At 40.0% G+C, this 27,778-nt stretch overlaps 1 protein-coding gene across 1 annotated transcript in view; it reads right to left on the reverse strand.

The window, feature by feature from the left end:
* Positions 1 to 27,778, reverse strand: part of elapor2a (endosome-lysosome associated apoptosis and autophagy regulator family member 2a) — a 38,570-nt gene that overhangs the window by 3,537 nt on the left and 7,255 nt on the right. The window contains exons 2-18 of the mRNA XM_077515738.1: positions 25,974 to 26,094; positions 22,771 to 22,960; positions 15,611 to 15,758; positions 14,283 to 14,372; positions 12,876 to 12,981; positions 12,634 to 12,786; positions 12,074 to 12,162; positions 11,821 to 12,001; positions 11,606 to 11,734; positions 11,081 to 11,171; positions 10,900 to 11,002; positions 10,677 to 10,814; positions 7,315 to 7,578; positions 4,125 to 4,298; positions 2,470 to 2,656; positions 2,294 to 2,390; positions 43 to 144 (exon numbers count right to left, since the gene is read on the reverse strand). Coding sequence (XP_077371864.1) covers positions 43 to 144; positions 2,294 to 2,390; positions 2,470 to 2,656; positions 4,125 to 4,298; positions 7,315 to 7,578; positions 10,677 to 10,814; positions 10,900 to 11,002; positions 11,081 to 11,171; positions 11,606 to 11,734; positions 11,821 to 12,001; positions 12,074 to 12,162; positions 12,634 to 12,786; positions 12,876 to 12,981; positions 14,283 to 14,372; positions 15,611 to 15,758; positions 22,771 to 22,960; positions 25,974 to 26,094 — 2,363 coding nt within the window. The remainder of the gene's footprint in view (positions 1 to 42; positions 145 to 2,293; positions 2,391 to 2,469; positions 2,657 to 4,124; positions 4,299 to 7,314; positions 7,579 to 10,676; positions 10,815 to 10,899; positions 11,003 to 11,080; positions 11,172 to 11,605; positions 11,735 to 11,820; positions 12,002 to 12,073; positions 12,163 to 12,633; positions 12,787 to 12,875; positions 12,982 to 14,282; positions 14,373 to 15,610; positions 15,759 to 22,770; positions 22,961 to 25,973; positions 26,095 to 27,778) is intronic.

Below are 27,778 nucleotides of genomic sequence, written 5' to 3' on the forward strand. Positions count from 1 at the left end.
GGTCCATCAAATGGCGATGACGATGGGGACGTGCATGCTTACCTGGGCACGGAGAGTTCACCTTTGGCGCTTTTCAGGGGATTGCAGCGCACCGTCACCACAGTGCTGCGGCCCGATTCGCAGGATGAGGTGGGCTCTAAAGACCTTGGCAACAAACATCGCAAACACTTATAAATGCAAAATCATCTTACCAGCCATTGCATTAAGTACACCACAACCAGAGGTGGGTCGAGTAGCCAAAAATTGTACTCAAGTAAGAGTAGTGTTACTTCAAAATATTACTCAAGTAAAAGTAAAAAACTGTCGTCCAAAATATCACTCAAGTGCAAGTCAAAAAGTATTTTCTGAAAAAAATACTTGAGTGCTGAGTAACTATTTGAACATGAAGTCTGATTTATTTTTAAAAACATCAAAGACAAACACATAAAATTATGTGCAAATGCTGGCATCTTCAAATCATAGAACAAAATAAAAATACATAACATTTTGAGCTCAAACAACAGTGCAAGCAGACACGTTAGCCAAGCATGCACAACCCATTCACAAATTGTGCCGTAACTCGCTCGGCGCTGCCTCCCAGTGTAACGACCATAGGTGGCAATTTCTTACAGCAAGAGCACCAAGACGTCATCTTTCAGTTGAATCTTTCGGGTTCTCATCATGCCTGCCAGTCTTCCACCAGGGCCACATTTCCTGTATATATGCAATATGACCGCGGAAATTCTCCCACCCAGTCAATCAAGCGAAGCGCTTATGTGAAACTACGGTAAATGTCATGTATGAATGGGGCGGCGGGTAATGACTCTAGTGTAGCCCAATATAGCGGAGTAAGAGTAGTGTTTATTCTTCACACATCTACACAAGTAAAAGTTAAAAAGTATTGTGTGGTAAAACTACTCTTAGAAGTACTTTTTTTTTTTCAAAAAGTTACTCAAGTAAACGTAATTGGGTAAATGTAGCTTGTTGTTACTACCCACCTCTGACCACAACAAACAAAAGAGAGCTGTTGAGATAACAGGGAAACGTTTCAAATAATGATTTTAGCCTTCTTTTCTGTACTTCCATGATTATATTTGTCAGAATTTTGATGATTATAGTTTAAAACCCCAATTCACCATCAGGAAATTAGAATGTTTACATAATCCAAATGTTTCTAAATTCAAGTAAAGCAGGAATTTGCCTACTGAAAATAATTTTTCAATATGCTTAAAACGTAACTGAAGTTAAACATATTCTTAACAATATGTTCTGTGATTGGTTGGCAACCAGTCCAGGGTGTACCCCGCCTACTGCCCAGGGCCAGCTGAGATAGGCTCCAGCAACCCCTGTGAGGAATAAGCGGTCAAGAAAATGGATGGATGGATGTTCTATATGAGCCCCGTTAAACACGGTATTCTGATTCGTATTGTTTTTGTGAAAAAAGAATTAAGCAGTGTTTATCCATCTCAGGGGGCGGCCATTTTGTCACTTGCTGTCAACTGAAAATGACATCACAGTGCCTAAGGGCTCACCTGTGAACGTCACATGCCCAGCGCTGAGCTTTAACGTTCGCCAACTCGCCAAGGGCCACTAAAAACCCCATCGGGCGAACTCAGTTTACGGTACCATTTGCCCGGATTGCGACCTGAAAAAATTATTGCGAGTGGAAGAGATTCCATGCACTGCACACACGCTATAAAAACAACATGCTCATTTGGCGACTGAAAGCCCCCCCTTTTACTTATTTTTTATTTTATTTTATTTTTTTTAAATCACCGACTACTCAAACAACATGATAGCGGTGAGTCTAGTGAGACCTCTTCCATTCGTTTTGATGCGGTCGGGGATGAGTTTTCAGTACAACTTGAAAAAAAGGACCATATTCCTTATCAAAGGGTGATGTTGGGAGCCCAGCTGGCTCCTTAGCCTGGCTGGCTAAATCTCAGGCCTGCATAACCAAACCCAGAAGTGTGCCTTGATTGGTCGTAACCTGGGCTGAGATGATTAAAAACAACTGGATTTTGGAATTGTGGGAAAACAGCTTGTTTTCAACATGGCCCTGGTTGATCTCTTATACTCTGCTGCCACCTGCTGGCCGTTTTTGTAATCACTACCAATTTTTTCACCCGTTCACTGCAAATGAGAGGCTGCATCAAAGCCTTCTGTATGCTCTAGCATAAAAAAACAAAAACAAAAAATGTAAAAATACATCTTTGGGACACTTACAACATTTAAAAGAGAACATATTTATATGTTTTTTGGAGAAAATTTGTTAATATACTAGGAAGACTAGGAATGTGATTAAAAGGCTTACCGGAAGTAGAAGTTGACATCTGGCACTTTTCTGGAGGAGCGGGGGTACAGCTCCGGTCTTGCCTGAATACCGGCATGCGAACTCGCCACCGTTGCACCTGATCACCATGACATCAAGTTTGAACACATCCATCGCGGCCAGCCGCGGTTGTGTACAGCTCATATGCGGCTGCTCACCGAGGAAGGTGTCGGCCAGGTTAATGGACTGCGAGGTGAGCGCCGTGTTGAAGCCTCGTCCGCTGGCTGGGATTACGGTTGATTGGCATACGAAGGTCTTGATGGCGTTGGCCCCGTCGCCGCGCTCGCTCAGAGAATCGCTTACAGACAGGTCGGTCACGTTGTCTTTGCACGAAGCCAGATGATCCTTAAGAGGGGAGTGCACACAAGCTATTACAAATAATGCCAGGAGACTAAATGCGATTATTTCCGATTTGAAACAGCATTCTAAGACAAAGCACAGAAAATCAGAGGAGAAGAGAGATTTCCTTAAAATTAAAAAGGTAATAAAAAAAAAATACACTGAAACCACCATATCAAGCTGCAAGATTGTTGTAACATTTATGACAACAAAAAGCAAGTGCTCACAAAGCATGAAATGTTGGAAGACAAAAAAAAAAAAAAAAGTGCTGTGACAGCTCAAATGAAGCAAATCCCCATCAGATTCCACAACAAGCAGACACACTGGCTGCTGATTTGATCTATTTAAGCAGCTGTGCGATGGAATAAAAAATGCTGAGCACATTTTCTTTCTGTGGATGAGAACACTAACATCACTGAGATAATGCTCAACCAAAGCCTTTGTCAAGTATTATTATGAGCAAAAGGGAGTTTTTGGGGTGCACATTAATATGAAAATGACCATGTGTTTTAGTTTGCATTTTTGTTGTTTTGAATAAGAATGACATTACATCACATGTGGTCTGAATAACCTCAATAAATAGACCGTTGACAGAATGAATAATATTCATTGTGGCCTTGAAAAGTTTTATTTGGGCACTCCTGGCCTATACAGCCACTCACATGAAATGCAGGTGCGATGCACCTCACAGACATTTTATTACATCCCATGGGAAGTCAGATTGTTTCACATTACATCTTCACTAAGGGTGTCATGCGATTAAAATTTTTAATTGTAATTAATTGCATGACTTCAATAGTTAACTCACAATTAATCACAAATTTTATATACCGGTATATTCTAAATGTACAATAAAATGAATAAAAGTTTTCTTTTCCACGTCTTCAAACTCGTGTTAACATAAAAGTGGAAAAAAATGTTAAACTAATAGAAATATGGCTGCATCTTTTAGACATTGATAAAATAATTTCATAACAACTTGTGAAATAAGTTAAAATTAAAAAGATGCACTGTACTGTAAAAAAAAAAAGAAAAAAAAAAGGAGTGTGATATTGATTTGTGTTGGTCATTTTTTTTCTGCTAATAGATGGCATAATTGCATTTCTAAGACATTGGTGACAGCTCAATGTATTTTTCTTTTCATATTAAGAGCCATCTAATTTTTAACATGAAGTAACTTGTGAAATTGTGCACATTTTTAAAATTGTAAAATACAACTTGACCCCTAGTCTCCACAAATATATGCATTATTATTAAATTTATTACTGCTAAATTTTTGACATGGACGTTTCTGCTGCGTTGTGACTGGAATTCCCCCAGTACAGGCTTTCCAAGTAAAGGACAGTCAATCGCGTTGTATGCCGTTAAAGGAACTTAAATTAACTCAAAATGAACACACTCTTTTTGACATCCATAACCTGCACATGAAGCTAATTCACAGGACGAGCGTGCATGCGATGGCATGTCCTCTCACCTGTCCTCCGCACAAGCTGATGTTGAACAGGTGGAAGTACTTGGTTCCCTTGGAGGTGAAGCTCGGCCCATTCATCAGCGTTCCCACCGAGCCCAGCTGGCTGAAGTCAAAGTTCATGGTAACGTTAGCATCCGTGTGCGTGAAGTGGCAGTCGCTGAAGCATAAGCGGTGGTCCTGGAAGAGAAGGTGAAGAAGCATAAGGGGAGTGAGTCAATGACAAACGTGGATGAGACTTGGTCATCAATATGGATCTATGCACAACTAGATTACGATTCAGTTACTGGTTTGGTCCATAACATGTCAGAAAATAGGTAAATATGTTGTTCATTCCTTTTCAAAAGCAAAGCAATTGTTTCATATTGATTCAACACAAATAACCAATCTGCTTTCACTGAAGACTACATAAATTGAGTAACATTTACTAGAGCTCGAACTTGCACAAAAAAATCTGCCTTTTTGTTTAATCAGCAAGTCCCAAATCAGCTCGAATGTAGGGATGGAACGATAACGGCAATATCGTGATATTGCGATTTTAAAACTGCCATAATATATTGTTGTCGCCATGTCACGATATTAAAAGCAGCACATCTGTTAAAAAGTCTGTTTGATTTCCATTTGAGCAGTTCTAGCACCCTCTGGTGGCTGCAGTTTCATTTTCACAAGGCATGTTTTGGCCCTTCTATGTTTGAAATCCACACAAATGGACAGATGAAGGGGCACGTAATATGCTTGTGAACCGGGTCAATGTGTGGAGGAGGAACTCTGTGTTGTGCTTGCATAAGCCAGTAAGTGCCTCAATAGTGTTATTAGAAAAAGATTGTAGGTTGTTTGTATGCATTGCTGTAATGTACAAAAGCACAAAAATGTGTGTGCTTTTTTAGATATGATTTTTTATTTTTTTATTTTTTTTTTTTTTACAAAAAGCAACCGTCACAAGTTCTGCGGTTTCCTATAAGCGAAGTGCGCATCTCGGGGGTGCGGTGCATTATGGGTAGGCAGGCTACCAACTTGTCACTGAAAACTATTGGTAGCGGACGGCAGAATCTCTGATTTGAACCATTTTAACCGTTGGAAAGTTGATGTTTTTTGTTTACTCTTATTTTAAACATGCATAGAGTGTCGTCACTGGCTGCCCTCTGCCAGGACACTACAATTAAGCTTATTTAAGTGCTTTATATTTGGCTGAATGTGTGCACTTAACCCGTTGTCGGACCGAGGAGAGACACCGGGACGCGATCAAGAGATGGGTTGGTAAAGATCTTTCTTCACTGAGGGGGTCAATTGGGACAGGAAGTAGATTCTAATAACCGGCTGTGGTGTGTCCCATGTGGCCCGAGGCATCTAACTAGCTGCAGCTGGCGGCATTGGAGACATTGTTGGCAGAACATAACATGATGAGATGTCATTAAGTGAACCGTAATATGTTGCACTGCTTAGAAATGTAATGTTCCTGTAAATCGCTAGTTTAGTAACGCGTAGTCCAAACACTGCCAACAAAACACAAATAGTGTTATTCTGGACACATAACACTCAGCGAATTGCCAATTGGCATGCACAATAATACAGTCTATAACGCCTTATACAACATGGAAACGTTTCTCTATTTAAAAAGTGACAATGAGTGGAAAACGACTTCTGTCAAGTTGATCTTTTGTTCTGTCCTTCTATTCTAGTTTTTCTACACGTACGTCCGCTAGCAAGCTTCGCGATGCTCCCGTCTGTTCCCTCGATTTCAGGATATTTACAAAAAAAAAAAAGTGTTCAAAAAATGTTCAATTTTAGCCTCTTTTACGTCCATTTTTCTATCTTTTCTGTCTGGAAATTGGAAAGAATGAACAGAAGATCACAAGCGTACAGTAACGTCTTGTTGGAGTTTTGAGATGGTATTTTTTGCTTATAAACTGCATTATGACAGTTAAAAATTTTCATTTTGTCACTTAAGGCTGAAAGCCATTTCAACAATGTTTGCAAGCTTTAAGATGTGCAGTTACACAAACACTTTCAGTCATTCAAATGACGCGGTGTTTGGTAGCAATGATTTTTTATTTTTATTTTTTTAATTGATTTTCACGCATGTACAAACGTAATGCACACTTCGCTTATTGTCTGGGGGGGGTCACGAAGGTAACAGGGGACAGGAAGTTGGAAGCGAGAAATGACATTGTAAGTTGCACCTGGTCATGTTTTACTAAAATCTGAAAATTCAGATTTGGCAATTCGCTTCTCTATTCCAGTCCAATTTGTGCACAGCCCAAATGTTTACTGTTGAGGAGCTGACGTTTGTAGCATTTGGATAATTTAAAGGCCCAGTCTGCCGGTTTGACTCTGGAAAAGGCACTTTTTAAATACAGGATTTAAACAGACAAACTACTTATCAATTTACAAGTCAGGGCTTGTCTTCATTTCTGGTGGTGATTTTGTCCTAACCCAGCCTGTATTTTGATATTTTGTGTTTGTTTTGTAAACAGCGGGACGTTTCTGTGGAAAGACAGTGTTTACGCCCCTCCAGCCAATCGCAGAGTGGGGGGTGGCGCGTCGCAAACTGGGTCGGTCGAATTTGCCGGCTGCATGACGTCACTCCCGCAGCAATTTGAAAGCACGCACGGATTATTATTTTTTTTTCACTCACTCACTCACTCACTCACTCACTCACTCACTCACAGAAGCTTACATGTGTGAATGAGTGAAAAGAAATAATAATCCGTGCGTGCTGTCAAATTGCCGCGGGAGTGACGTCACGCAGCCGGGAAATTCGCCCGGCCCCATTTGCGTCACGCCACCCCCCGCTCTACGATTGGCTGGAGGGGTGTAAACACTGTCTTTACACAGAAACGTCCCGCTGTTTACAAAACAAACACAAAATGGCAACATACAGGCTGGGGGGGTGGGGGTTTAGGACAAAATCACCACCAGAAATGAAGAAAAGCCCTGATCTGTAAATTGAGAAGTAGTTTGTTTGTTTGTTTGTTTAAATCCTGTATTTAAAAAGTGCCTTTCCCAGAGACAAACCGGCAGACTGGGCCCTAAAAATGAAAAAAAAAAAAAAAATAACTATCAATAAATGTGATAATTGATTAGTTGTCGATTAATGGCTGCATCTGTAATTGTGTGCTTATTACAATATGAAAGCACAGATGTGTCTTCATGTGTAAACAGACGTGTGTATTGTACGTTTAGGTGAAGACACAACCTTGCTGCTCTGGCTGCCCGGTCCGCAATGCTTGCAGGCGTCCCGTCCCGGCGTGGACTGCGGGAGCAGGTAGGTGTCAGGAGGGCACTCGACGCAGCGGCTGCTCTGCGGCTCGATGTAGTGACCCGGCGGGCACGGCACGCACGCTGAGCCGGAGGGCTGCGCGCCAAGGGCGCAAGCACGACACTCGGACGACACACCGTCCACCGCGTTGGTCACCCAGATGGAGTAGATGCGTGCCACGTCATGCACGTAGCGACGGACCTGCGCAATGCACAACACATGCAGCTCTGTATGTGCAAATGGACAGACATACTGTATCTACCATTTGTGAGTTGACAGGCTTGTGTACAACATTTTTGTGCATTTACCAAAATAGACAGACTAATGTGTACAATGTGTCTGTGTGAATGGATAGACAAAGTTGTACATTGTTAAATGTTTGTGCAAATGGGCAGATATGGACATTGTGTGAATGGAGGAACAGCAGCGTACGTTCTGAAAGTGGACAAACAAATGTGCACATTGTAAGGGCTGGACGATTAACCAAAATTTTAGCGCAATTTTGAGTTTGGCTTCTCTCGTTCAATAAATGTAATGATAGAAGAAAAATTATTAGTGTGCAGAACGCTGCAGCGCGTTTATGTCCCCAAATGACAGCAGTTCTATTAACGCATTGTGTCATTCTCTAGAGCAAGTTAACAACTGGATGAACCAAAATTTCCTTCAGCTGAACGAAAACAAAACGGAGCTCATTGTTTTCGGCAATAAAGAAAAGAGGATTGCTGTTAAAAAACAGCTTGAGTCACTGTCTTTAGAAACTAAAGACCAAGTTCGAAATCTTGGGGTACTAATAGACTCAGATCTGACCTTCAGCAATCATATTAAATTCATCACTAAAACAGCCTTTTACCAGCTGAAAAACATATCCAGACTGAAGGACTGCATGCGTCAAGCAGACCAAGAGAAGCTTATCCATGCTTTTATCTCCAGCAGACTAGATTACTGTAACGGTCTTCTGACTGGACTCTCTCAAAAGAACATGAGACAATTGCAGCTCATTCAGAACGCTGCAGCTCGAGTTCTGACCAAAACAAAAAGATCAGAACATATTACTTAAGGATTTACACTGGCTCCCTGTCAGCTGTAGAATCGATTTTAAAGTTCTGCTACTCGTCTATAAATCACTAAATGGTTTGGGTCCTGAATATATCCAAGAAATGCTGATTGAGTACAAGCCCAGCAGGGCTCTGAGATCTACAGACTTGGGCCAACTAGTGGAACCCAGAGTTCGAAGCAAACATGGTGAAGCTGCATTTAGCTATTATGCTGCACACAGATGGAATAGGCTACCAACAGAAGTGAAGTCAGCCCCGAGTGTAAATGCTTTCAAATCCAGGTTAAAAACTTTGCTTTTTTCTTATACCTTTGATTAGGGACTTTTAAACAGCTTTAATTAAGTGTTTTTTTTAAATTCTTATTTTTATTTTTATTTTAATTTTTATTTTTAATTTTTATTTTTTATTTTTATCATTATCATTTTAAACTTCCTTATGTTAAATTTTTTAAAGTTTGTTGAATAATGTTTTAAGATTGTCAGTTTGTAACCTATTTTCATTTATTTTTCTTCCTCTGAATGTTAACTACTGTTTCTTGATGCTTATGTGTTGTCTTTCCTCGTGTAAAGCACATTGAGTTGCCTTGTGTATGAAATGTGCTATACAAATAAACTTGCCTTGCCTTGCCTTGCCTACAAGTTCCCTATGTTGTGAATGGACCCTGAATGCGCCATGCAGCTTGGAGCTAGCTCGGAGCGAATTTGTGTAAATTTGCCGTCCCTTAAAAATCCTTTAAGGAAACAGAATTACATACAGAATTAAGTAAGGAGAATTACATACAGTGTGTATTTAAACACAAAACATGTTTGGTTTTAACTCATTCACTGCCAGTCATTATAGAAAATTTTTACATTTCCAGTACTCACGTGATATTACATTCAATAATTATATATAAACCGAATCTACCAAATAACAGAATAGACTCCCTACTTTTTGTCCCGTCCCGTTCTTTTATAATTGACAGCAGAAAAATGTAGGTTTGCCAAAATACAGCCATTTCTCCCATGGACTGAAACTGTGTTTATTTCCTATAAAATGGGGCAATGATGTCATCTACCGGTGGTTGGGCATCAGTAAAGTTGTTTCCAAGTTTGATATTTACAGTGGAGCATGCTCAGATTCGCCCCCATTTAGCACCGCTCTAAAAAATACAATTGACAAGTATACTTGTCAAAGGCAGTGAATGAGTTAAACACATCGCGAGCCTAGAGCTAATGCTAATGCAAGTGAATGGAGGATCCCATTCAAATGTTAACAGGACGTTAGCATCAATGTCAGGATTAATAGTCCTTCTAAGAACAAATTTTCACACACAAATTCTGTGGAAACACAGTTACAGGTAAGATAATACACAAAGGCACAAATTCTTCCCAATTTGTGAAAAATGACTTATTTTAATAGAATTCAATCGCAACTTTCTTCGGTTCTCATAAGTGTGTACTCAAAACACCCAGTATTTGTTTTGCAGTTACTGATTTAGTATACAGTATTTTTATTTTACATTTGAACTTTGAGTTTGAAGATTCAAACCATTTTCTTTTCCTCAAAATTCAAGGATAAAAATATATCCAAGGACTTTTTTTTTTCTCAGTCATACCAACGCACATTTCCACATGACATAGCACAAAATACAATCCCAGAGGTCCTAGGTTAGCCCACTAAGTCCCCAGACTTAAAAAAAAAAAAAAAAAAAAAAAAAACATAAGGGCGGTGTGGCTCAGTGGTATGGTGGTCGTCTCCCACTCCAGAGGTTGTGGGTTTGATCCCATGCCATTGTGACCGCGTCGAAGTATCCTTGAGAAAGATACTGAACCCCCAGTTGCTCCTGATGCTGCGTCATCAGCAGGTGAATGGGTAGTCAAAATGGAAAGCGCTTTGAGGGCCTTGTAAGGTGGAAAAGCGCTATATAAATGAAGTGCCATTTACCATAAGATAAAATAAATATGATAGAGGAGAGGGTAATGTAATGCTTAAGTTTGAAGATGAAGAATGGAAATGCAAGAGGCTTGAACTTAATATATTTAAAACATAACTATATATTTATAAGGTTATGTTTTACTTGACAAAAAGAATAGTGTTCAAGAATAAAGTGTTCAATGTGAAGTGTTAAACAGGCGTAAGGCTATGATCATAGTTTTGAGTAGTTGAGTTTGAGTTGAGATGTGTAACATTGCTTATGTGACTGGACAAAGTGCGCAGTGCGAATGGACAGATAGGTGTTGTGTCAGGTGTTGAACAACATACGTCGGTGGGCTGGTTGGTCCTCTGGAAGGCCCACGTGTAGGAAACGGAGGCGTTCTTGGTCATAATATGCGTGTACGACTGTCTTGTTTTGCTATTTTCCCATGACTCGACCACGGTCGTGCTCTTCCGGTTCACATCCTTCAAAAAAAATACATACAAAAAAAGTAAACAAATGCAAAAGCTCCCCCGCCACCGATTGACACTTCCAGGAGTTTCGTCCCACCATCATGAAGTAGAATTCACAGTCTGCTGTGCACACAGTCTCAAACTCAAACGTAATGCGGCCAAACTCTGTACCCGTGTGGCTCGACATGGACGTCGGGAGCCTGGTGGAAGTCAGAGGAAGGAAAAGAGTCAAGACAAGCGGAGATGTAACAGTTGAGCGACAAGAGCAACATGCTCACTTGAAGCCGGGAATATGGATGCTGAGGATGAGGTAGTCATTATCCGAGCTTCCTGCACTGCTCCGGATGTGATCGCGGGCCACCTCCCAGCCTAGAAGACGTGAAGGTACAGTGTTGTTTTCTGACTGAATTCAAGATCCAAACACATTTGGCCAAATCATAACTATCTAGACAAAAATATATTTGCATCTTCGATTTAAGCCTTCTGTTATGTTGTCCAAGGCTCCTTATAATGTTCCAGTGTACCAAATTTTCAACTTTTACTTTTATTATTATTATTATTATTATTATAATTATTTCAATCTCTGGTGTAATAACCTTATTTATTGATCGATTGAATTATTTTTTATTGTATTATCTGTTGTTATCATTGCTGGAAATGTAAATTTCCCAGAGGGAGCCATCCCAATTGGATCAATAAAGTCAAGTCTAAGTCCAAGTCTAAGTCTAACGTATATTACTTATATAGGCCTGATTTATTACTTCTGTCCAAATATGTTTTTTTTTTCCCCCTATTGTCTTCACCGTTCATGCTGTCACACTTGGAGTTGCCCACGTTGAAGCATGACGTCTTCATGTTAGCGGGAAGAACGTTCCACCACTTGTACTCAAAGCCCAGGGTGGGCTCTGTGCCCGCCGGGCACTGCTGACATGCTGATGAAGGAAACAAAAATGAACATATGAACAAAAAGCGGAAGAGGCATGACGAAGAAACAAGTGATGACGACAACGCTCGGTACGTTTCATCCCATCCGAGTAGGTCCCAGCGGGGCAGGGCAGGCAGATGGATGTCTCGTTGTTATAGAAACCAGGGTTGCAGGGAGGGCAGGGCTCTCGCTCGCCACCGGGGGGCAGCGTCTCGGCTCCGGTCACGTTCTCCAGGCAGACCTTTGGCTCGATCCACTTGTATAGCACCTGAGTCTGCGGTTAACAGGTGACAATGCGTGAGGATTTCCAGAAGGTGATTGGTTAAGTGTCACCAGGTTTTCTCACCTTCCCTTCGTTGTCGCACGCCGTGTGAATGCTGAAATAGTCCTTCTTGGAACACGGAGGTCTGTTTTTACATTTTCCGGATCCCTCATCTGCGAAAAAACACAAGTACTCAGTATGAACTCATTCTCTGTCGTGGAATTTTCTAATGGGAAAGAAAAGGAATCAAACTTTTTTTTTTACAGTGATGGCTATATTTGTTATGTTTTTCAACAATTTGGTGTGGAATAGGGTCTTGCCCAGCTTTCTGTAAAATTCAGGCTTGTATACCTCTGCAAGCAAAAAATATTAGTTTTAAAAGTCACTGCTCGGTTTGACATGTTTGACATGTGACAGGCAGTGATTGAGATTGCACAAAATTAACTGCACTGCAGTTTAGCACGTTTTGGCAGACGCAATCCAGGGCACACCTGGTTAGTAGATCAGCTACTACAACTGAATGCATCAGAAATCAAGTTTGCATCCCTTTTCACCTTTGGTAAGTATCAGGGCCCTGCATGTGTATGAGCTTGTGTGTGTGGGTGGGTGTGTGTTCGTGTGTGTGTGGGTGTGGGTGTGTGCACCTGCATACTGAATGGCCGTGTCGCAGGGGGAGCAGGAACTCGCCCCGTGGCCTGAAAAGGTGTCCCGAGGGCAGGGCTCGCACGAGGAGGAGCCCGGCTCTCGGCTGAACGTGCCTGGCTTACAAGGGAAACACTCGGATGTATAGGCTACACCTGGAGATGGGAAGAAAAGGTACAATGGGAACAGATGAATATTTGATGGAGTGATGACTGAAGAAAAAATGATGAATATATAGACAAACCTTCTATTTGGACATTTTTGAGCAGCACTGGTTTCACTGTTTTCGTGCCCAATGTGACGGCGCCGGTCCTCCAGTACATGATGTTAGTGCCAGACTTGAGGTTCACCTGGTGATCATAAAACAAAACAAAACCAAAAAAAAAACATTAATGGGCCAAATGTGAGAAGAAACATAGTACAACTGAACTATACATAGCAATGGTATTGCACAGGATTTTTTTTTTTTTTTTTAATGATACAAAAGCTGCAACATTCTACGGCTGTGTGAAAGCTCTATATGAAAAAAGATGACTTGGCTTGACTTCAGCATAGTTTGCATATTTAATTCAGTGATCCTTGTGCTAACCACTAGAGGGAGTCTCCAAACCTCTAGATCGGGGTAGGCAACCTTGGTCCAAGGGAGCCTAGTCCTGCGTGTTCTACTTTTATTAGATGATATGAGGATTTGTGCAAATGTAGGATAAACAGAAGGGGAATTTAGGAATAATTGTAAATAATAAGTTCTTATACATTTGCTGCAATAAAGAATTGCTTCTGCTTGCAATGAAGAATGCTTTGCTCTGCTCCACACTCACAATCACATAGCCTAGGCTATGTTATCTTAACAGAAGATGACTCAAGAGCACAAGAACAAGAACATCTAACGCAGCAGAATGGTTAGAGCTAGTCTGCTGAGGCCGCCTGCCGTCTGTTAAGAAATGATTACATCTTGACCACACATGTACTCAGCAATCTTCCACTCACATGCACGCACACATAGACAAACAAGTACACTGTGTTCCAACTATGTTTTGCATTTTCATTTTTTAGGGGTGGAACACCCATGTAACTAGGGGCATGAAAACCAAATAAAAAGGGTGAGGAGAGGATTTTTTTCCAGAGAGTGCATGAGTGAATTGTATCAGTCAGTTCCTCTCCTCTCTCCACGCGAGCTTTGAACTAAGTGTCTTCTCTCCTTTTTATGTCATGTTTAATAAATGTCAACAGGTAAACCTGACAGTTGTCCTGGGGTATGGGGTGTATTAAGAGTGATTTATCCTCCCCAATCTGCTCAGAAAATGGTCCAGGCCGGCAATCCTAAGTGTTAAACCAGTTTAATATTTACAATCACAAGAGGTGTGTACCTTACATGGGGTACTTTTGATAATCTGGCCAGATTTCACCATGTTCACGCCCTTCCGATCAAAATCAGCAAAAGGCCCGTTTATTCAATGTCTGTAAAATATTATCCTTAGTGATTTGTCTTGTGGTGTGTGTTTAGAGTAATTTGATATGTGTTTTGAGGAGAAAATCAAGCCATTCACTCAGTATGTACATAACACTGTGATATTTTTCCCATCGTGTCACACTTCAAAAATCAGTTAAGATGTTAAAAATGGGTTTATCTATAAGGTGCTTTAGAACTTACCGTGTGGGTGGCCCACTCTCCTTGGCTGGTGAGCTTTAGCCATTTCGTTTCTGCGGCCTGATCCATCTCTTGACACTGGTCATTTTGGATCTAAAACCCATTCAACACAATTACAATTACATTAACCTTCACCTCAACCAATGACCACACGGACACTTTATTCAAAAGCCTGCAATATTGACATAGGTCTTTATGTTTGTTTGTTTGTTTGTTTTTTGCCTAATTAAATTGATTTATTCATTTTTTATTTTTCAGTTATTCCTTGTATTAAATCATGGGTGTCCAAGCTCGGCCCTGGAGGACCGGTGTCCTGCAGGTTTTGGATGTTTCAGTGCTCCAACGCACCTGTTCCAATTAACAGGATCATTATCCAGCTTATGCAGAGCTTGATGATGAGCTTCAGCTGTGTTGTAGAAGAGAAACATCCAAGACCTGCAGGACTACCGGAACTCGAGGACAGTTTGGACAGCACTGTATTAAATGATTGCTTAACTTATTGCAAATAATAAAATAATATACTTTTTTTGAAAATATATAACATACATTTCACATTTCCATTACTGTTTTTTGTATTAACTTATTTTATTGTAAATAATTTAATTGAAAGGATTAGTCAAATGAACAATTATACACAATATTTAACATATTTGTTCTAAATATTTTGTTAATATCTTAGGAGTGGGAATCTATTGGTACCTCACGTTTTGATTCAATTTGATTCCGATGAATAACTACATTGGCTTACATTTTATAGTCCTTGTACAATTGCAGAAGTGAAGGAGGAGCAAAGATTTATAATTCCCACTATCACTTATTAAGTGGCAAGGTAGTAGTAGTAGTAGTAGTAGTAGTACAATAGTGTGTCAACACAAATTTAAAAAAAAAATGCCAATGGCAGCATTTGCTGTAACAAATGTCTAACTTCGCCTATAAGAATACATTTACAAAAACATATTTCAACTTATCAATTTGATTTAGCGTAACTTGTATTTTATTACTTGAAAGTGCAATATAGAGCAGACAGTGACACTTAGTTTTTTTTATTTATTTAAACTTTACAGTAAAAATCGATTTTTAATACCTCTGAATCATTTCAGTCATTATAATGCGTCGATCGATGCATAAAAAAATAAATAAATAAAAATAAACGATTATTGTTCCCATCCCTGTAATGTACAGTATTCAATGTAAATAAAATAGAACAGGATTAATATTCCACTAACAACAATGACAAATGACTTTTGGGGGGAAAAAAAAAAAAAAAAAAAAAAAAAAGTGTTTGGCCCAACGGTCCTTCATAAAAAATCCAATATACGTTTGCTACTCACAAAGAACTCAAAGAGCAGGTTGTTGTCCGGGTACTGGTACTCAAAAGTGACAGATCCCTGCTTCTTTAGGTGGACTGAATACACCAGCGCGACCGTGCACTCATCTCGGTTGGACTCCAAATAACTTCCCTGAGGCACCCAGGAAGAGCTGTTCGAACATGAAACCATGGGAGGTAATTAGAAAAAATGTAGCAACAACATGACAGATTAATGAATTTTTACTGGATTATAAGTGGCACAGGCCCGATACACACATGGAAAAAAAACATACCGAAAATGCATTGACTGTTAAATATAGTCTGAATTTGGCACATTACAGTAGACTTGCAGTAGACCAACTGTATGTTGATCAACTAAATGTTTTGTATTTTTTTAATATGAAATTGGTATTTTCTTGTTAAAGTATGGGGAAATTAACCTATTTTTTTTTCTTTTTCTTTTTTGTGTGTGTGTGTGTGTGTGTGTGTGTGTGCGTGCGTACTCATTAATTCACCTAAAGCCTTATAAATATCCCATTACCCTTCGCCTTAACCAGGTACTTCAGAATCTTGCCAGAGTCGTGAGGTTTAAATGGTCAGGAGACCAGAGAAAAGGTCAGAAAAAAATAAAGAGAAAAGAAAGATAAATCAAAGTGAAATCCAGCACCGACCAAACACTTCCTGCCTTCCCCATGATTACAAAATCAAAGTCTTACGCCAACCCCGGAAGCCTCTAAATTCCAGCAAATTTAGCGAGATCTCAAGAGACCAGAGGAAAAACTAAAGAGAGGAAGGAGGGAAGGATCGATAAGGCAGAGTGAGATCCATAGAAGCCAGTACATCCAATCCATCAAAGTGAAATCCAGCACCAACAAAACCCCTCCTGCGTGGTTACAAAACCAGAGTCTTATGCCAACCCCAGAAACCTCAAACTTCCAATAAATTGAGATCTCAAGTGACCAGAGATAAAACTAAAGAGAGGAAGGAGGGAAGGATAGATAAAGCAAAGTGAGATCCACAGACACCAGCACCCACTGATTCAAGGGGCTGTGGGAGGGAGAGGCTACTTCTGTTGAGTTTCAGTAGATGCTGGTGCGACGGATCTGGCATGCATAAGGACCACCACCAAAGAAAGAAGCCGTCAACCGCGGTCCAGCAAAGCGAGCACCGCCCCCCCCCCGAAATCCCCAGGCCGCGGCAGCACCAAGGCCACCCCCAAGCCACCCAAGCGGACACCGGTCGGCGAGCCGACCGAGACGCCCGGAACACCCCCGCCCCAGCCCCGGCCCACACCCCCGAGCCCAAGGCCGCAGAACGAGGCCCAGCGGGCCCCCACAGCGCCCCACCGGTCCCCAGCCCCCATCCCCCCACGACCCCCCCGCACCCCACCCAAACCCGCCACCCGCCACGACCCAGGCCCCACCACCCCCGGCCCCCAAACCCCCGAACACACCCCGACCCCCAACACCCAACCCCCCACCCACCCATACCTCCACCCCCCCCCAAACAAGCCGCCCCCGCCCCGACGACCGCCAACCTCCCCGCGAACCCGGCCCCCCGCGAGCCCCCCCCCCCCCCCTCCCGTAAACCGGCACCGGGCAGCAGCGCAGAGAGGGAAAACGTGCCCACCCCACCTCCAGCCGTGCGAGAGTAGCACAGCGGCGGGAGGGGGGAAGCAGAGGAGGAAGCACCAGGGGAAAAGGCGGAACACCAGAACACCGAGCCCGGTGGGGAGACGCCAGCGTACTAGTGACACCTAACCCTGTTACTGAGTCCGCCAGCTCGCCGACTGGCGAGCTCTACCCTTACACCGTGAATGTGGCCCCACCCAGTGTATATACAAGTGTGTGCGTGTGGTGCATTAAAATTGGGAGCAGGTGAGTCGGAGCAGAGGGAAAAAATGTCCCCTACTCCGACACACCCGCATCCCCCCAAAAAAATGAATATGTATATGTGTGGTGCATTAAAAAAGGAAATGGAGGGACAAAGTGGTGGGGCAGGGACACAGATGGGGGGGACCACAGCGCTGCCAGGCACTGCAGTCCATCCCCTCTGATGGCTCCCCGCCCCAACTCACCCCTCCCCTTGGACATGAAGTGCATTAAAATTGGAGGGGAGCCACGGGGCACACCAGAGGCCCACCCGCCCCGAACCGCGCCGCCGGGCACGGAGCAGCGGACCGCGCCGGGACGGCACCGCCCCGGGCACCAGGGGAAGCACCCCAACACCGCACCCCACAGGGGGCCCAGGGAGCGGCCAAGACGCAACCGCTACCGAGCAGACAACGGGGGGGGGGGCAGAATCACCCCCGCCCGACCACGGGGGATGGCGTCAAGAAAATTGACTAATTTAGCATGCAGTAACACCAAGTGTTGATGCTTAGTGCCCACTAGAAATAAATCTTAAGGAGTTAGTGAGTAAAGTGTCGTATAGTGTGGTATGCTCGAGCCCACTAGCAGCAACTAGGTTCCTGACTATATAAAAATAAAAACAATCAGATACCAAATACCAAATACAGAAGCAGCGAAAACAGAAGTTGTAACGATGTGGTGGCTCTCGTTAACAGGCAGAATCTTGGCAGGATTAAGTTGCCAAATTAAGATTAAAATATTCTATGTACATAGACCATATTTGTTTAAATCTTGATACTTGATTTTTATTTAAGGCAGAGATTTTTTCCATTGAGATATAATTTATTAGTAAGTTTAACCAGTGGTCGATATTTAGAGATTGTTTATTTTTCCAATTGACAAGGATTATTTTTTTTAGCAATAGTAAGGGCTATAAATATAGATTGGGATTGTTTACATGGTAGCTCAGTTATTGTTAAGTCACCTAGTAAACACAATCTTGGAGATAAAGGAAGCCTACAGTTTAATATATCAGCGAGCTTTTCCAAGATTTTAGTCCAGAAATGCAGCACTGGAGTACATGACCATAAAGCATGAAGATAAGTATCGGCAGTGTTTTGTGAGCACTGGAGACAAATGTCGGAGTCAGAGAGTCCCATTTTTTTCATCATATATTGTGTAATATATGTTCTATGAAATATCTTATATTGGATAAGTTGCAAATTTATCTGTTTGGTTATTTTAAATCCATTTTCACAGATTTGGGTCCAAAAGTCTGGTTCCGGAACTATAGACAAGTCTTTTTCCCCATTTTAAAGTCGGTAAATACGTTTTATTTGTGTATAAAATAACATATATTTTTGATATTTTCTTTATTGTTGTTGGAGAAAGCTTTATAATATCTTTAGCTAAGACAGGCAGTTGGAGCGTATCCTGAAGTGTTGGGATTTGTTTCTTAACCATATTTTTAACTTGCAGATAATGTAAGAAATTTCCATTTTTTATTTCATATTTCTGGACCAAGTTTGTATACGATATAAACTTATTATCTGCGAAAAGATGATGAAGGTGTGTAATTCCTTTCTGCTCCCATAAGCTTAAATGGAACGACTGATTATTAAGTTGAAAGTCGGGGTTATGTCAAATGGGAGAGAGCCCACAGGGCGCCAATTGGGAGTTTGTAATTTCTAATGCCTTCCACCAGGCAGTCAGGGTGGCGGCTATCATTGGGTTTTTAAAACAATGATGTCGTTTTATTGATTTTGTAATAAAGAGTAAATCTAACAGTCTAAGATTATTGCAATCCTTCTGCTCAAATTCCAACCAACAGTTAGTATCTCTGTTGGGTTGTGTCCATAGCACAAGATATTGTAGTTGATTAGCTATATAATAGTACATAAAGTTTGGTGCCTCTAAACCTCCTTTAGATTTACTTTCCTGAAGAGTAGATAGACTAATTTTGGCTTTTTTTTAAATTCCAATAGAATTTTATGATAGCAGAGTCCAGCGATTGGAACCAGTTAGACGTAGGTTTAAATGGAATCATTGAAAATAAATAATTAATCTTTGGGAAAACTTTCATTTTTATAGTAGCTATCCGTCCTATTAAAGAGATCGGAAGATTATTCCAGCGCTCCAGATCACTTTGGAAATTAACCTATTGACTCCCAGCCATTTTCATAGAAACAATCCCGTTCGCTCCCGGCTGTTTTACTGGATTTTGACTGATTTTGCAAGGCCCACAGAATATTGTGTTTAATTGCTATAAAAGGCAAGGCAAGGCAAGTTTATTTGTATAGCACATTTCATACACAAGGCAACTCAATGTGCTTTACACAAGGAAAGACAACACATAAGCATCAACAAACAGTAGTTAACATTCAGAGGGAGAAAAATAAATAAAAACAGGTTACAAAATTTACTAAAAAGAACATACAATAATCTTAAAACATTATTCAACAAACTTTAAAACATTTAACACAAGGAAGTTTAAAATAATAAAAAAAAAATAAAAAAAACTTAATTAAAGCTGTTTAAAAGTCCCTAATCAAAAGGTATAAGAAAAAAAGCAAAGTTTTTAACGTGGATTTAAAAGCATTTACACTCGGGCTGACTTGCAGCCTATTGCATCTGTGTGCAGCATCATAGCTAAATGCAGCTTCACCATGTTTGCTTCGAACTCTGGGTTCCACTAGTTGGTCCAAGTCTGTAGATCTCAGAGCCCTGCTGGGTTTGTACTCAATCAGCATTTCTTGGATATATTCAGGACCCAAACCATTTAGTGATTTATAGACGAGTAGCAGAACTTTAAAATCGATTCTACAGCTGACTGGGAGCCAGTGTAAATCCTTAAGTACTGGAGTAATATGTTATGATCTTTTTGTTTTGGTCACAACTTGAGCTGCAGCATTCTGAATGAGCTGCAATTGTCTCATGTTCTTTTGAGAGAGTCCAGTCAGAAGACCGTTACAGGAATCTAGTCTGCTGGAGATAAAAGCATGGATAAGCTTCTCTTGGTCTGCTTGACGCATGCAGTCCTTCAGTCTGGATATGTTTTTCAGCTGGTAAAAGGCTGTTTTAGTGATGAATTTAATATGATTGCTGAAGGTCAGGTCTGAGTCTATTAGTACCCCAAGATTTCAAACTTGGTCTTTAGTTTCTAAAGACAGTGACTCAAGCTGTTTTTTTTTTTAACAGCAATCCTCTTTTTCTTTATTGCCGAAAACAATGAGCTCCGTTTTGTTTTCGTTTAGCTGAAGTAAATTTTGGTTCATCCAGTTGTTAATTTTCTCTAGAGAATGACACAATACGTTAATAGAACTGCTGTCATTTGGGGACATAGATAAATACAGTTGTGTGTCATCTGCATAACTATGATAGTCAACATCGGCGTTTTGAAGCATTTGACCCAAAGGTAACATATACAGACTGAACAACAGGGGTCCAAGGACTGACCCTTGAGGGACCCCACATGTCATGGCCTTTCGATCAGATTCAAAATTTCCAATGGTCACAAAGTAACTCCTTTCCTCCAAGTAGGACCTGAACCATTTAAGGACTGTTCCATTTAACCCCACCCAAGTTTCCAGCCTGTCCAACAGTATATTATGATCAATCGTGTCAAATGCTGCACTGAGGTCCAACAAGACGAGCACCGGTCCGATACCTTCCCTGCATCAGTGCTCAATCTTATATCGTTCAGTACTTTAATCAGAGCTGTTTCTGTACTGTGATGAGGTCGGAAACCTGACTGGAATTTATCCAAAAGTCCGTTTAAGCTCAAGAAATTGTTGAGTTGATTAAAAACCACTTTTTCAACTATTTTAGTTACGAAGGGAAGGTTTGCGATTGGTCTATAATTTGCTAGCAGGGAGACATCCAGTGTTCTCTTTTTAGAATGGGCTTGACGGCGGCTACTTTCAGAGATTTAGGAAGCTCACCTGACTGAAGTGAGCAATTAATTATTTGTTGTAAATCGATCTGAACAGATTTCACAATGGCTTGAAAAAGCCAGATGGTATTGGGCCAAGACAGCTCGTGGAAGGTTTCAATTGCTGAACCAAGTCTACAACAGCAGACTGTAGTAGACTTTGTTGTATTTTGATCCACTGAGTCAAATTCCGTCATGGTAATTAAATTATTCCTAGGTGATTTTAAGTGCTGCATCATTTTGTTATTTTGCTGGTTTGTAACAATGTTTGACCCTAATGGCTTGTACTTTTTCACTAAAGTAGCAGGCAAATTCATTGCATTTATCTGTTGAGAGGAGTTCTGGCGCTGTTTGATTTGGGGGATTTGTGAGTTTGTCAACCATGGCAAATAGAGTGCGTTTATTGTTGAGGTTCCAACTAATAATTTCAGAAAAGTGTTGTTGTCTAGCTATTACTAACTCTTGGTTAAAATGACAAAGACATTGTATGTACAGGTCAAAATGAACTAAAAGCATGGAACCTACCAAAAGAAAGATTGTCAGTTTGACCCGCATCACAATTGGACTGGAGGGTGAAATGCACTATATCGACGTGGCAACACCACAATGGGGCTCGAAATGTCTCATTTATACCATAGCTTTCCATGAAGATGCTATATAGTATACTGTTCGCCACTGTGTTTCATATAGCCGCAGACCAAAGATGGGAAGTAACGAAGTACAAATACTTGTGTTAGATTTTTTAATACATTGTATTTTCATGAGTATTTATTTTTTAAACTACTTTTTACTCTTGTCCGTTATATTTGAACATGAATGTACTTTACTGAATACAGTTTCAAAACAAGGCCGTTTCTTTTGTTTTTAAATGCATGAAAATGATTAAAATACTTGAACTGGAAGAAACAGCATCTGTCAATGTATCCTGGCTCCGCCAATAATATGAAGCATTTCACACTGTCCCGTACATCCCAGGTTGTGATTGGCTCTATGACACGTCATCACATGACATGTAATTGACTAGTTTAAAACAACGCGTAAATATGAGGGCAATGCGCGCTGCCACAAGAGAGGATAATTTAAACTTGATAGTAAGTCAGAGAGTCAACTGGTCAATGTATACCCATTTTTGCTCCATTAGCTAATATGTTTCAAATTGACATAATAGGAAACATCCGGGAAAAAAACAACAACTTTTTACTCGTCAAGTACCTTTCAGAGCCTGTACTTTTTTTTTTTTTTTTTTTTTTACTTTTATTTTAATTATTTGAGTGAGTACTATTACCAAAGTTTTTTTTTTTTTTTTTTTTTTTTACATAAGTAATTGTACTTTTACCCAAGTAGAGAATGTCAGTACTTTTCCCATCTCTGCCGCAGACAAACAATGCATGTTTGTGTCACCTGTTGCACGTGAGGTCGCCGTCTCGGTGGCCTCCGTTTTCCAGTGCTGTTGCTAGGCTACTGAATCCTGCTGGCATGGATTCCCACTGGTCGAAGCGGATTCCGCTGCCCAGGGAGTAGCTTCCCGCCGCGCAGCGAGTGCACTCTTGGGCTGACATCTCCAGAAACTCGCCGGCTTTGCACGAAAAGGCTAAAACGCACAAACACAAAACATTATACGGCATGACAAATAGAACTTATCACCATGAACACCACATTAGGGCTGCAATAAAAATAATTATTTTGTAGTCGACTAGTCATAAATGGTAGACACGATTAGTCAACTAATCGGATGATACTATGTAAATCGCAGCATATCGCACCAGCAAGCACTGCTCTTGTATCACCAACATTATCTTACAGTTTGAATTGTTTGTACACTATTTAACTTTGCAGCTTGTAGCAGCATTCCTGACATGTTTATCAATGATGGTGCAACTTAAATTGAAGGTGATACTGTGGCCTGAACATTTTTGGCTTTGGATGTTGCACAGTTGTACTATGAATGCTATGAAATTATCTATAAATACAAAAATAAATACTTGTAAATAGTGTTGCTCCGATACCGATACTGGTATCGGCAGAGGTGCCAATACTGCATAAAAACAGTGGTATCAGTATCGGTGACAACTCACAAGTAACATGCCGATACCATTAATTCCAACACTAATATAGGATTTTGGATGCAGCATCTTGTGTCGTGCTCGTGCACAACATTCACTCGTATATGACATGTTCACTGCATGCCGATCTAAGATATCCTATTGGCCCTTGAATGCTCTGAACCAATGGCAAGGCCAGCTTTTTCATGTTGAGGAAAAAAAAAAACTTAGGTATCGGTATGGTATCGGTATCGGCCGATACTGCAAAAAACGGTATCGGAACAACACTACTTGTAAACATATTTCACTTTTCTCAGCCATCAATCATTTATTTTTCTGTTGAAGACAGTAAACTCAGATGAATTAGGAAAAGGCACAGTGTTAAAATAAAAATACATAATGGTTTTAAATTTGTTTTGTTTTTTATTTAACCTTTTTTATACAAAACGCTTTGCTTCACTAGTACATATTTAAAACTGTTAAATTGATCTACATCTACACAATTAAAATGAGGTACGCACCTGAAGTAAAAAATAAAATAAAATAAATAATCCTTTGAATTCACCTTTTTCCGAGTTCCTGAATGAATTATTCTGTTCACACAGGTGTGGGAACGAGAGATTGGGCAAGCTTGTGAAATGTGTTTTGGTAAACAAACATGAGTACACTGCCTCCATAATCCATAGTAGATGTTACAATACATAAGTGGACCCAAACAGGACCGTGTTATAGTGATAAATCAAACACACACCGTAATCTAACTGTCCCCTACATCAGAAATGGAATCGGTTTGAATTGCATTTAAGTATTCTGACTTTCGGAGTCTTTTGCTCACACCAGTTAGCCATGACACTCCATTAGCCAATAGCCATAGTGCGGTTTACATCACGGATGACCTGGATTACCACAACTGCGCATGAGCTTCACAGACAGGTCAATGACCAGCACAGCAGGAGCAGTGGGAGATGAGGCGGTTTTGAGAGAAAAACAAATTGCAAAAGATGAATAAATAAACAACGACGACTATTTAACTACTTGTTAAAAATTTGGATTGTCGATGTAGTCGTGACTAGTCGACTAATCTTGGCAGCACTACATCACACGTACTGCTGTGTGCAAAAAGGGTTACGAGGTACGGCGCTCGTAGATGTTTCATTTTTAATGGGATCATTATGTCCACATAGATAAATAACGCTGTGCAGTTGCGAGCAGAAACAAGCATTGTGCAAGTTAACCAGGGCAGATGAAGCACAGGACAAACCTGTTAGCAGTCGTGTCTAACAACTGGTCTCACCACATTAGTGAGCCCTTTAACACACATTATTTCCTTCTTCCTGCTCCACCTATTTGACCTACAAGACTTCATCACGGCCTACATATGTTGTAATCGCTGTGTTTATTTTTCCGATTAAGTAATGGCTTTCTAAGGAGCCTCAACTTGCCCAAAAACTCACCAATGTTTTGGGCTTATCGGTGAAAATTGGATATATTTTCGTGGTCCTCAACACAACCCCAATGTACTGTACATTGTCATTCTCGTAATAATGCAAATTTTATCTAATAAATAAATAAATAAATATTTTTTTCAACATATTTCAATCTCCAGTCATAATATTAAAACCTTGGAATTTTTATCTCAGAAAATCATTATTCTCCTAAATTAATATTATGACTTTATTTTTGAAATACAACTTTCAATTAAAAAAAAAAAAAAACTATCAATTTTTTTCATCACGTAATATTACTACTTTAATCATAATTCAACATATATTCAGTAGTATATCCTCGAATGCTGAAATATTTGACAAATGCAGCCCTACATTCCACCTCCCCATTACATTGTTGTATTTTTATTGTTTAAAATAGTGCGCCTCAAAGAATTATTTAATTTAAGAAATAAATATGCGACTTTAGTCGTTAATATTATGATCTTAATTTCGAAAATGGTTCTTTTTTAGCGCAAAAATAAATTCAAACTAAGACTGTATTCTCTTTATAACTTTCATCTGGAAAATATAAACCTTGATATTATACTTTTATCTCAAAAATGCAAATACACACTTCTCACATTGCTAATGGAGTCTTGTAACATTATGACTATATTCGAAAAATTATGACTTTAATCTCAATGTTACTATTTTAAGTGAAAATACAAGAATAACACATTTATTTAAAAAAATGTGAAATTGTATTTTGGATACGGATCATTTATACTTTTACAACAACTTACAGTAAATCTCAAAAATATGTTTTCTTAAGTTAAAAAATATATATATACACAGGTTTCTTTCCGTAATAAAACAACTTTAATCTCAAATTAATTGACAATCACTGGGCGTATACTCATCAATAAATAGATGCATTCCATTTTCAACCCTACACCCGCCACCGCCCCACCCTTTTAGTTTCGCGTTCATTGGCCTCCGGCTATTGGATGCAGTCCAAACTGAGTCGGTCAAGATGCGTTTTGGAAATTTCCGAGCTGCTGATAAGGAGGTGTCAACACATACAAACAAGCATCTCAAACAGATGGACGCACAACAAAATATGCCAGCGACTTACTGCAATCTGTGCCGCGCACCGGCTCGGGCAGGCCGACGCAGGCCCCGGGGTTGTGCGGGATGGCCGCCCGCCACCGAGAACCAGAACTGTGGCACTCGGTGTACTCAAAGTAGTAGTCCTCCTGCAAAATAAATAAATAGTAATAATAATTTAAATTCACACAAAAACTGAGCATTAGGTATCACTGTCTGTTCTAGTACCAATACACCAGCATCAAATATAAACATTCAGGATGGGACAAAATCTTGATATCACAATATATTCTCTCGTTATGATACATATTGACTAACCAGCCCAATAATTGATATTACGCTGTAAAGTATCATTATCTGCTCGCTACACCAGCAGCATACACTATCAATATTAGAGGTTCAACTAAATATCAATATTACAACGTATCGTAATATTGTCAACAGTAGGGGTGTGAATTGCCTAGTACCTGACGATTCGATTCGTATCACGATTCACAGGTCACGATTCGATTCGATACCGATTAATCCCAATACGAATTTATAAGTCGATTGTTGCGATTTTTTTTCATTCAAATTTAGAAAATACTAATCAGTAAGCTTGTAGAGTGTAAGATTTATATGAAAATGTATTATTTATTTATCTGAAATTTCAGTCTTATAGAGGTTGTAATCTGTTTCATGTTTGAACAGCATTAAAATAAAATATTAAGGCTTAATGTTCCGTTCATATAACATTCTTCCATGCTCAAGGTGTGAATCCTAACCCGAAGTCAGACGTTTTGTTGAATATTTTTCCATTAAAAATGGAAGTTTAAAAATCGATTCACACACACACACACACACACACAAAAAAAGGCAATGATGATAAGACGTTGAATCGGTAAGACTACCGAATGAACAATTCTGAGCTCTTTTAAAAAAAAAAAAATCGATTCAGCCGCCTATTGAATCGATTCGAGAATTGCGCGATGTACTATCGCGATATATTGCCGAATCGATTTTTTTTTAACACCCCTAGTCAACAGTATCCCTACAACAGCATAATATCACGATTTATGGGGAAATGTGACTAAATGTTGCTACTGCAATGTTTCTTATGTCTATTATGATACAGTGCTGACTGTTTTCTGAAGCACCGTTTAATTCAACTGTGGTGTCTTAGTCTGAACATTGGGTGGCATCCATGTAATCAAGTACACATAATGAATAAAAGAAGAAACGAAGAAAACATTTGACGTCAAGCACTTTATGCTGAGCTGTAAATAAGTTAATAAAAACAAAAAACAGTAGATTCGGTCAATATTGTAATGCACCAGCATCAAATATCAATTATGTTGCCGTTTCATCAGTGCATAACTTTTTTTTCCAAAACATTATATATTTTTGTGTTTTCCCTTCTTGAGGTAGTAGTTACATATATGTCAACATGTTTATAGATGTGTTTCTTCTTTTCTGTCTCACTACATTTCATCTGTTAAAATATTGACATCATATCATACGATAAGTTAATATCAGTGTGATGCAGCAGACAACCACCCCCATAACAAGCATACAATCAAACCAGATCAAAACTGAACATGATTATGTTTGTAGATAGTGCAGATGTAAGTAATGAAGTGTCTGGGTGTGTTTAATGGGGCACAGAGCAAATAACAGTCCCCCGCTCGATCCTCCACCCTTTCATTTGAGTGGGGTTGTTTGGTTTACTGAACAATAAAAGATGAAGCAACTGTGTTTACAAGCTCAAAGCGTTGCTTGCATGTTGCTTCCACTGAGATGAACCCACGCTACAAGTAATTACCACTCCTTTTTGTTTGTCTGGAAGCACAACAT

This window comes from Festucalex cinctus, chromosome 3 (assembly GCF_051991245.1).
Source record: "Festucalex cinctus isolate MCC-2025b chromosome 3, RoL_Fcin_1.0, whole genome shotgun sequence".
Lineage (NCBI taxonomy): Eukaryota > Metazoa > Chordata > Actinopteri > Syngnathiformes > Syngnathidae > Festucalex > Festucalex cinctus.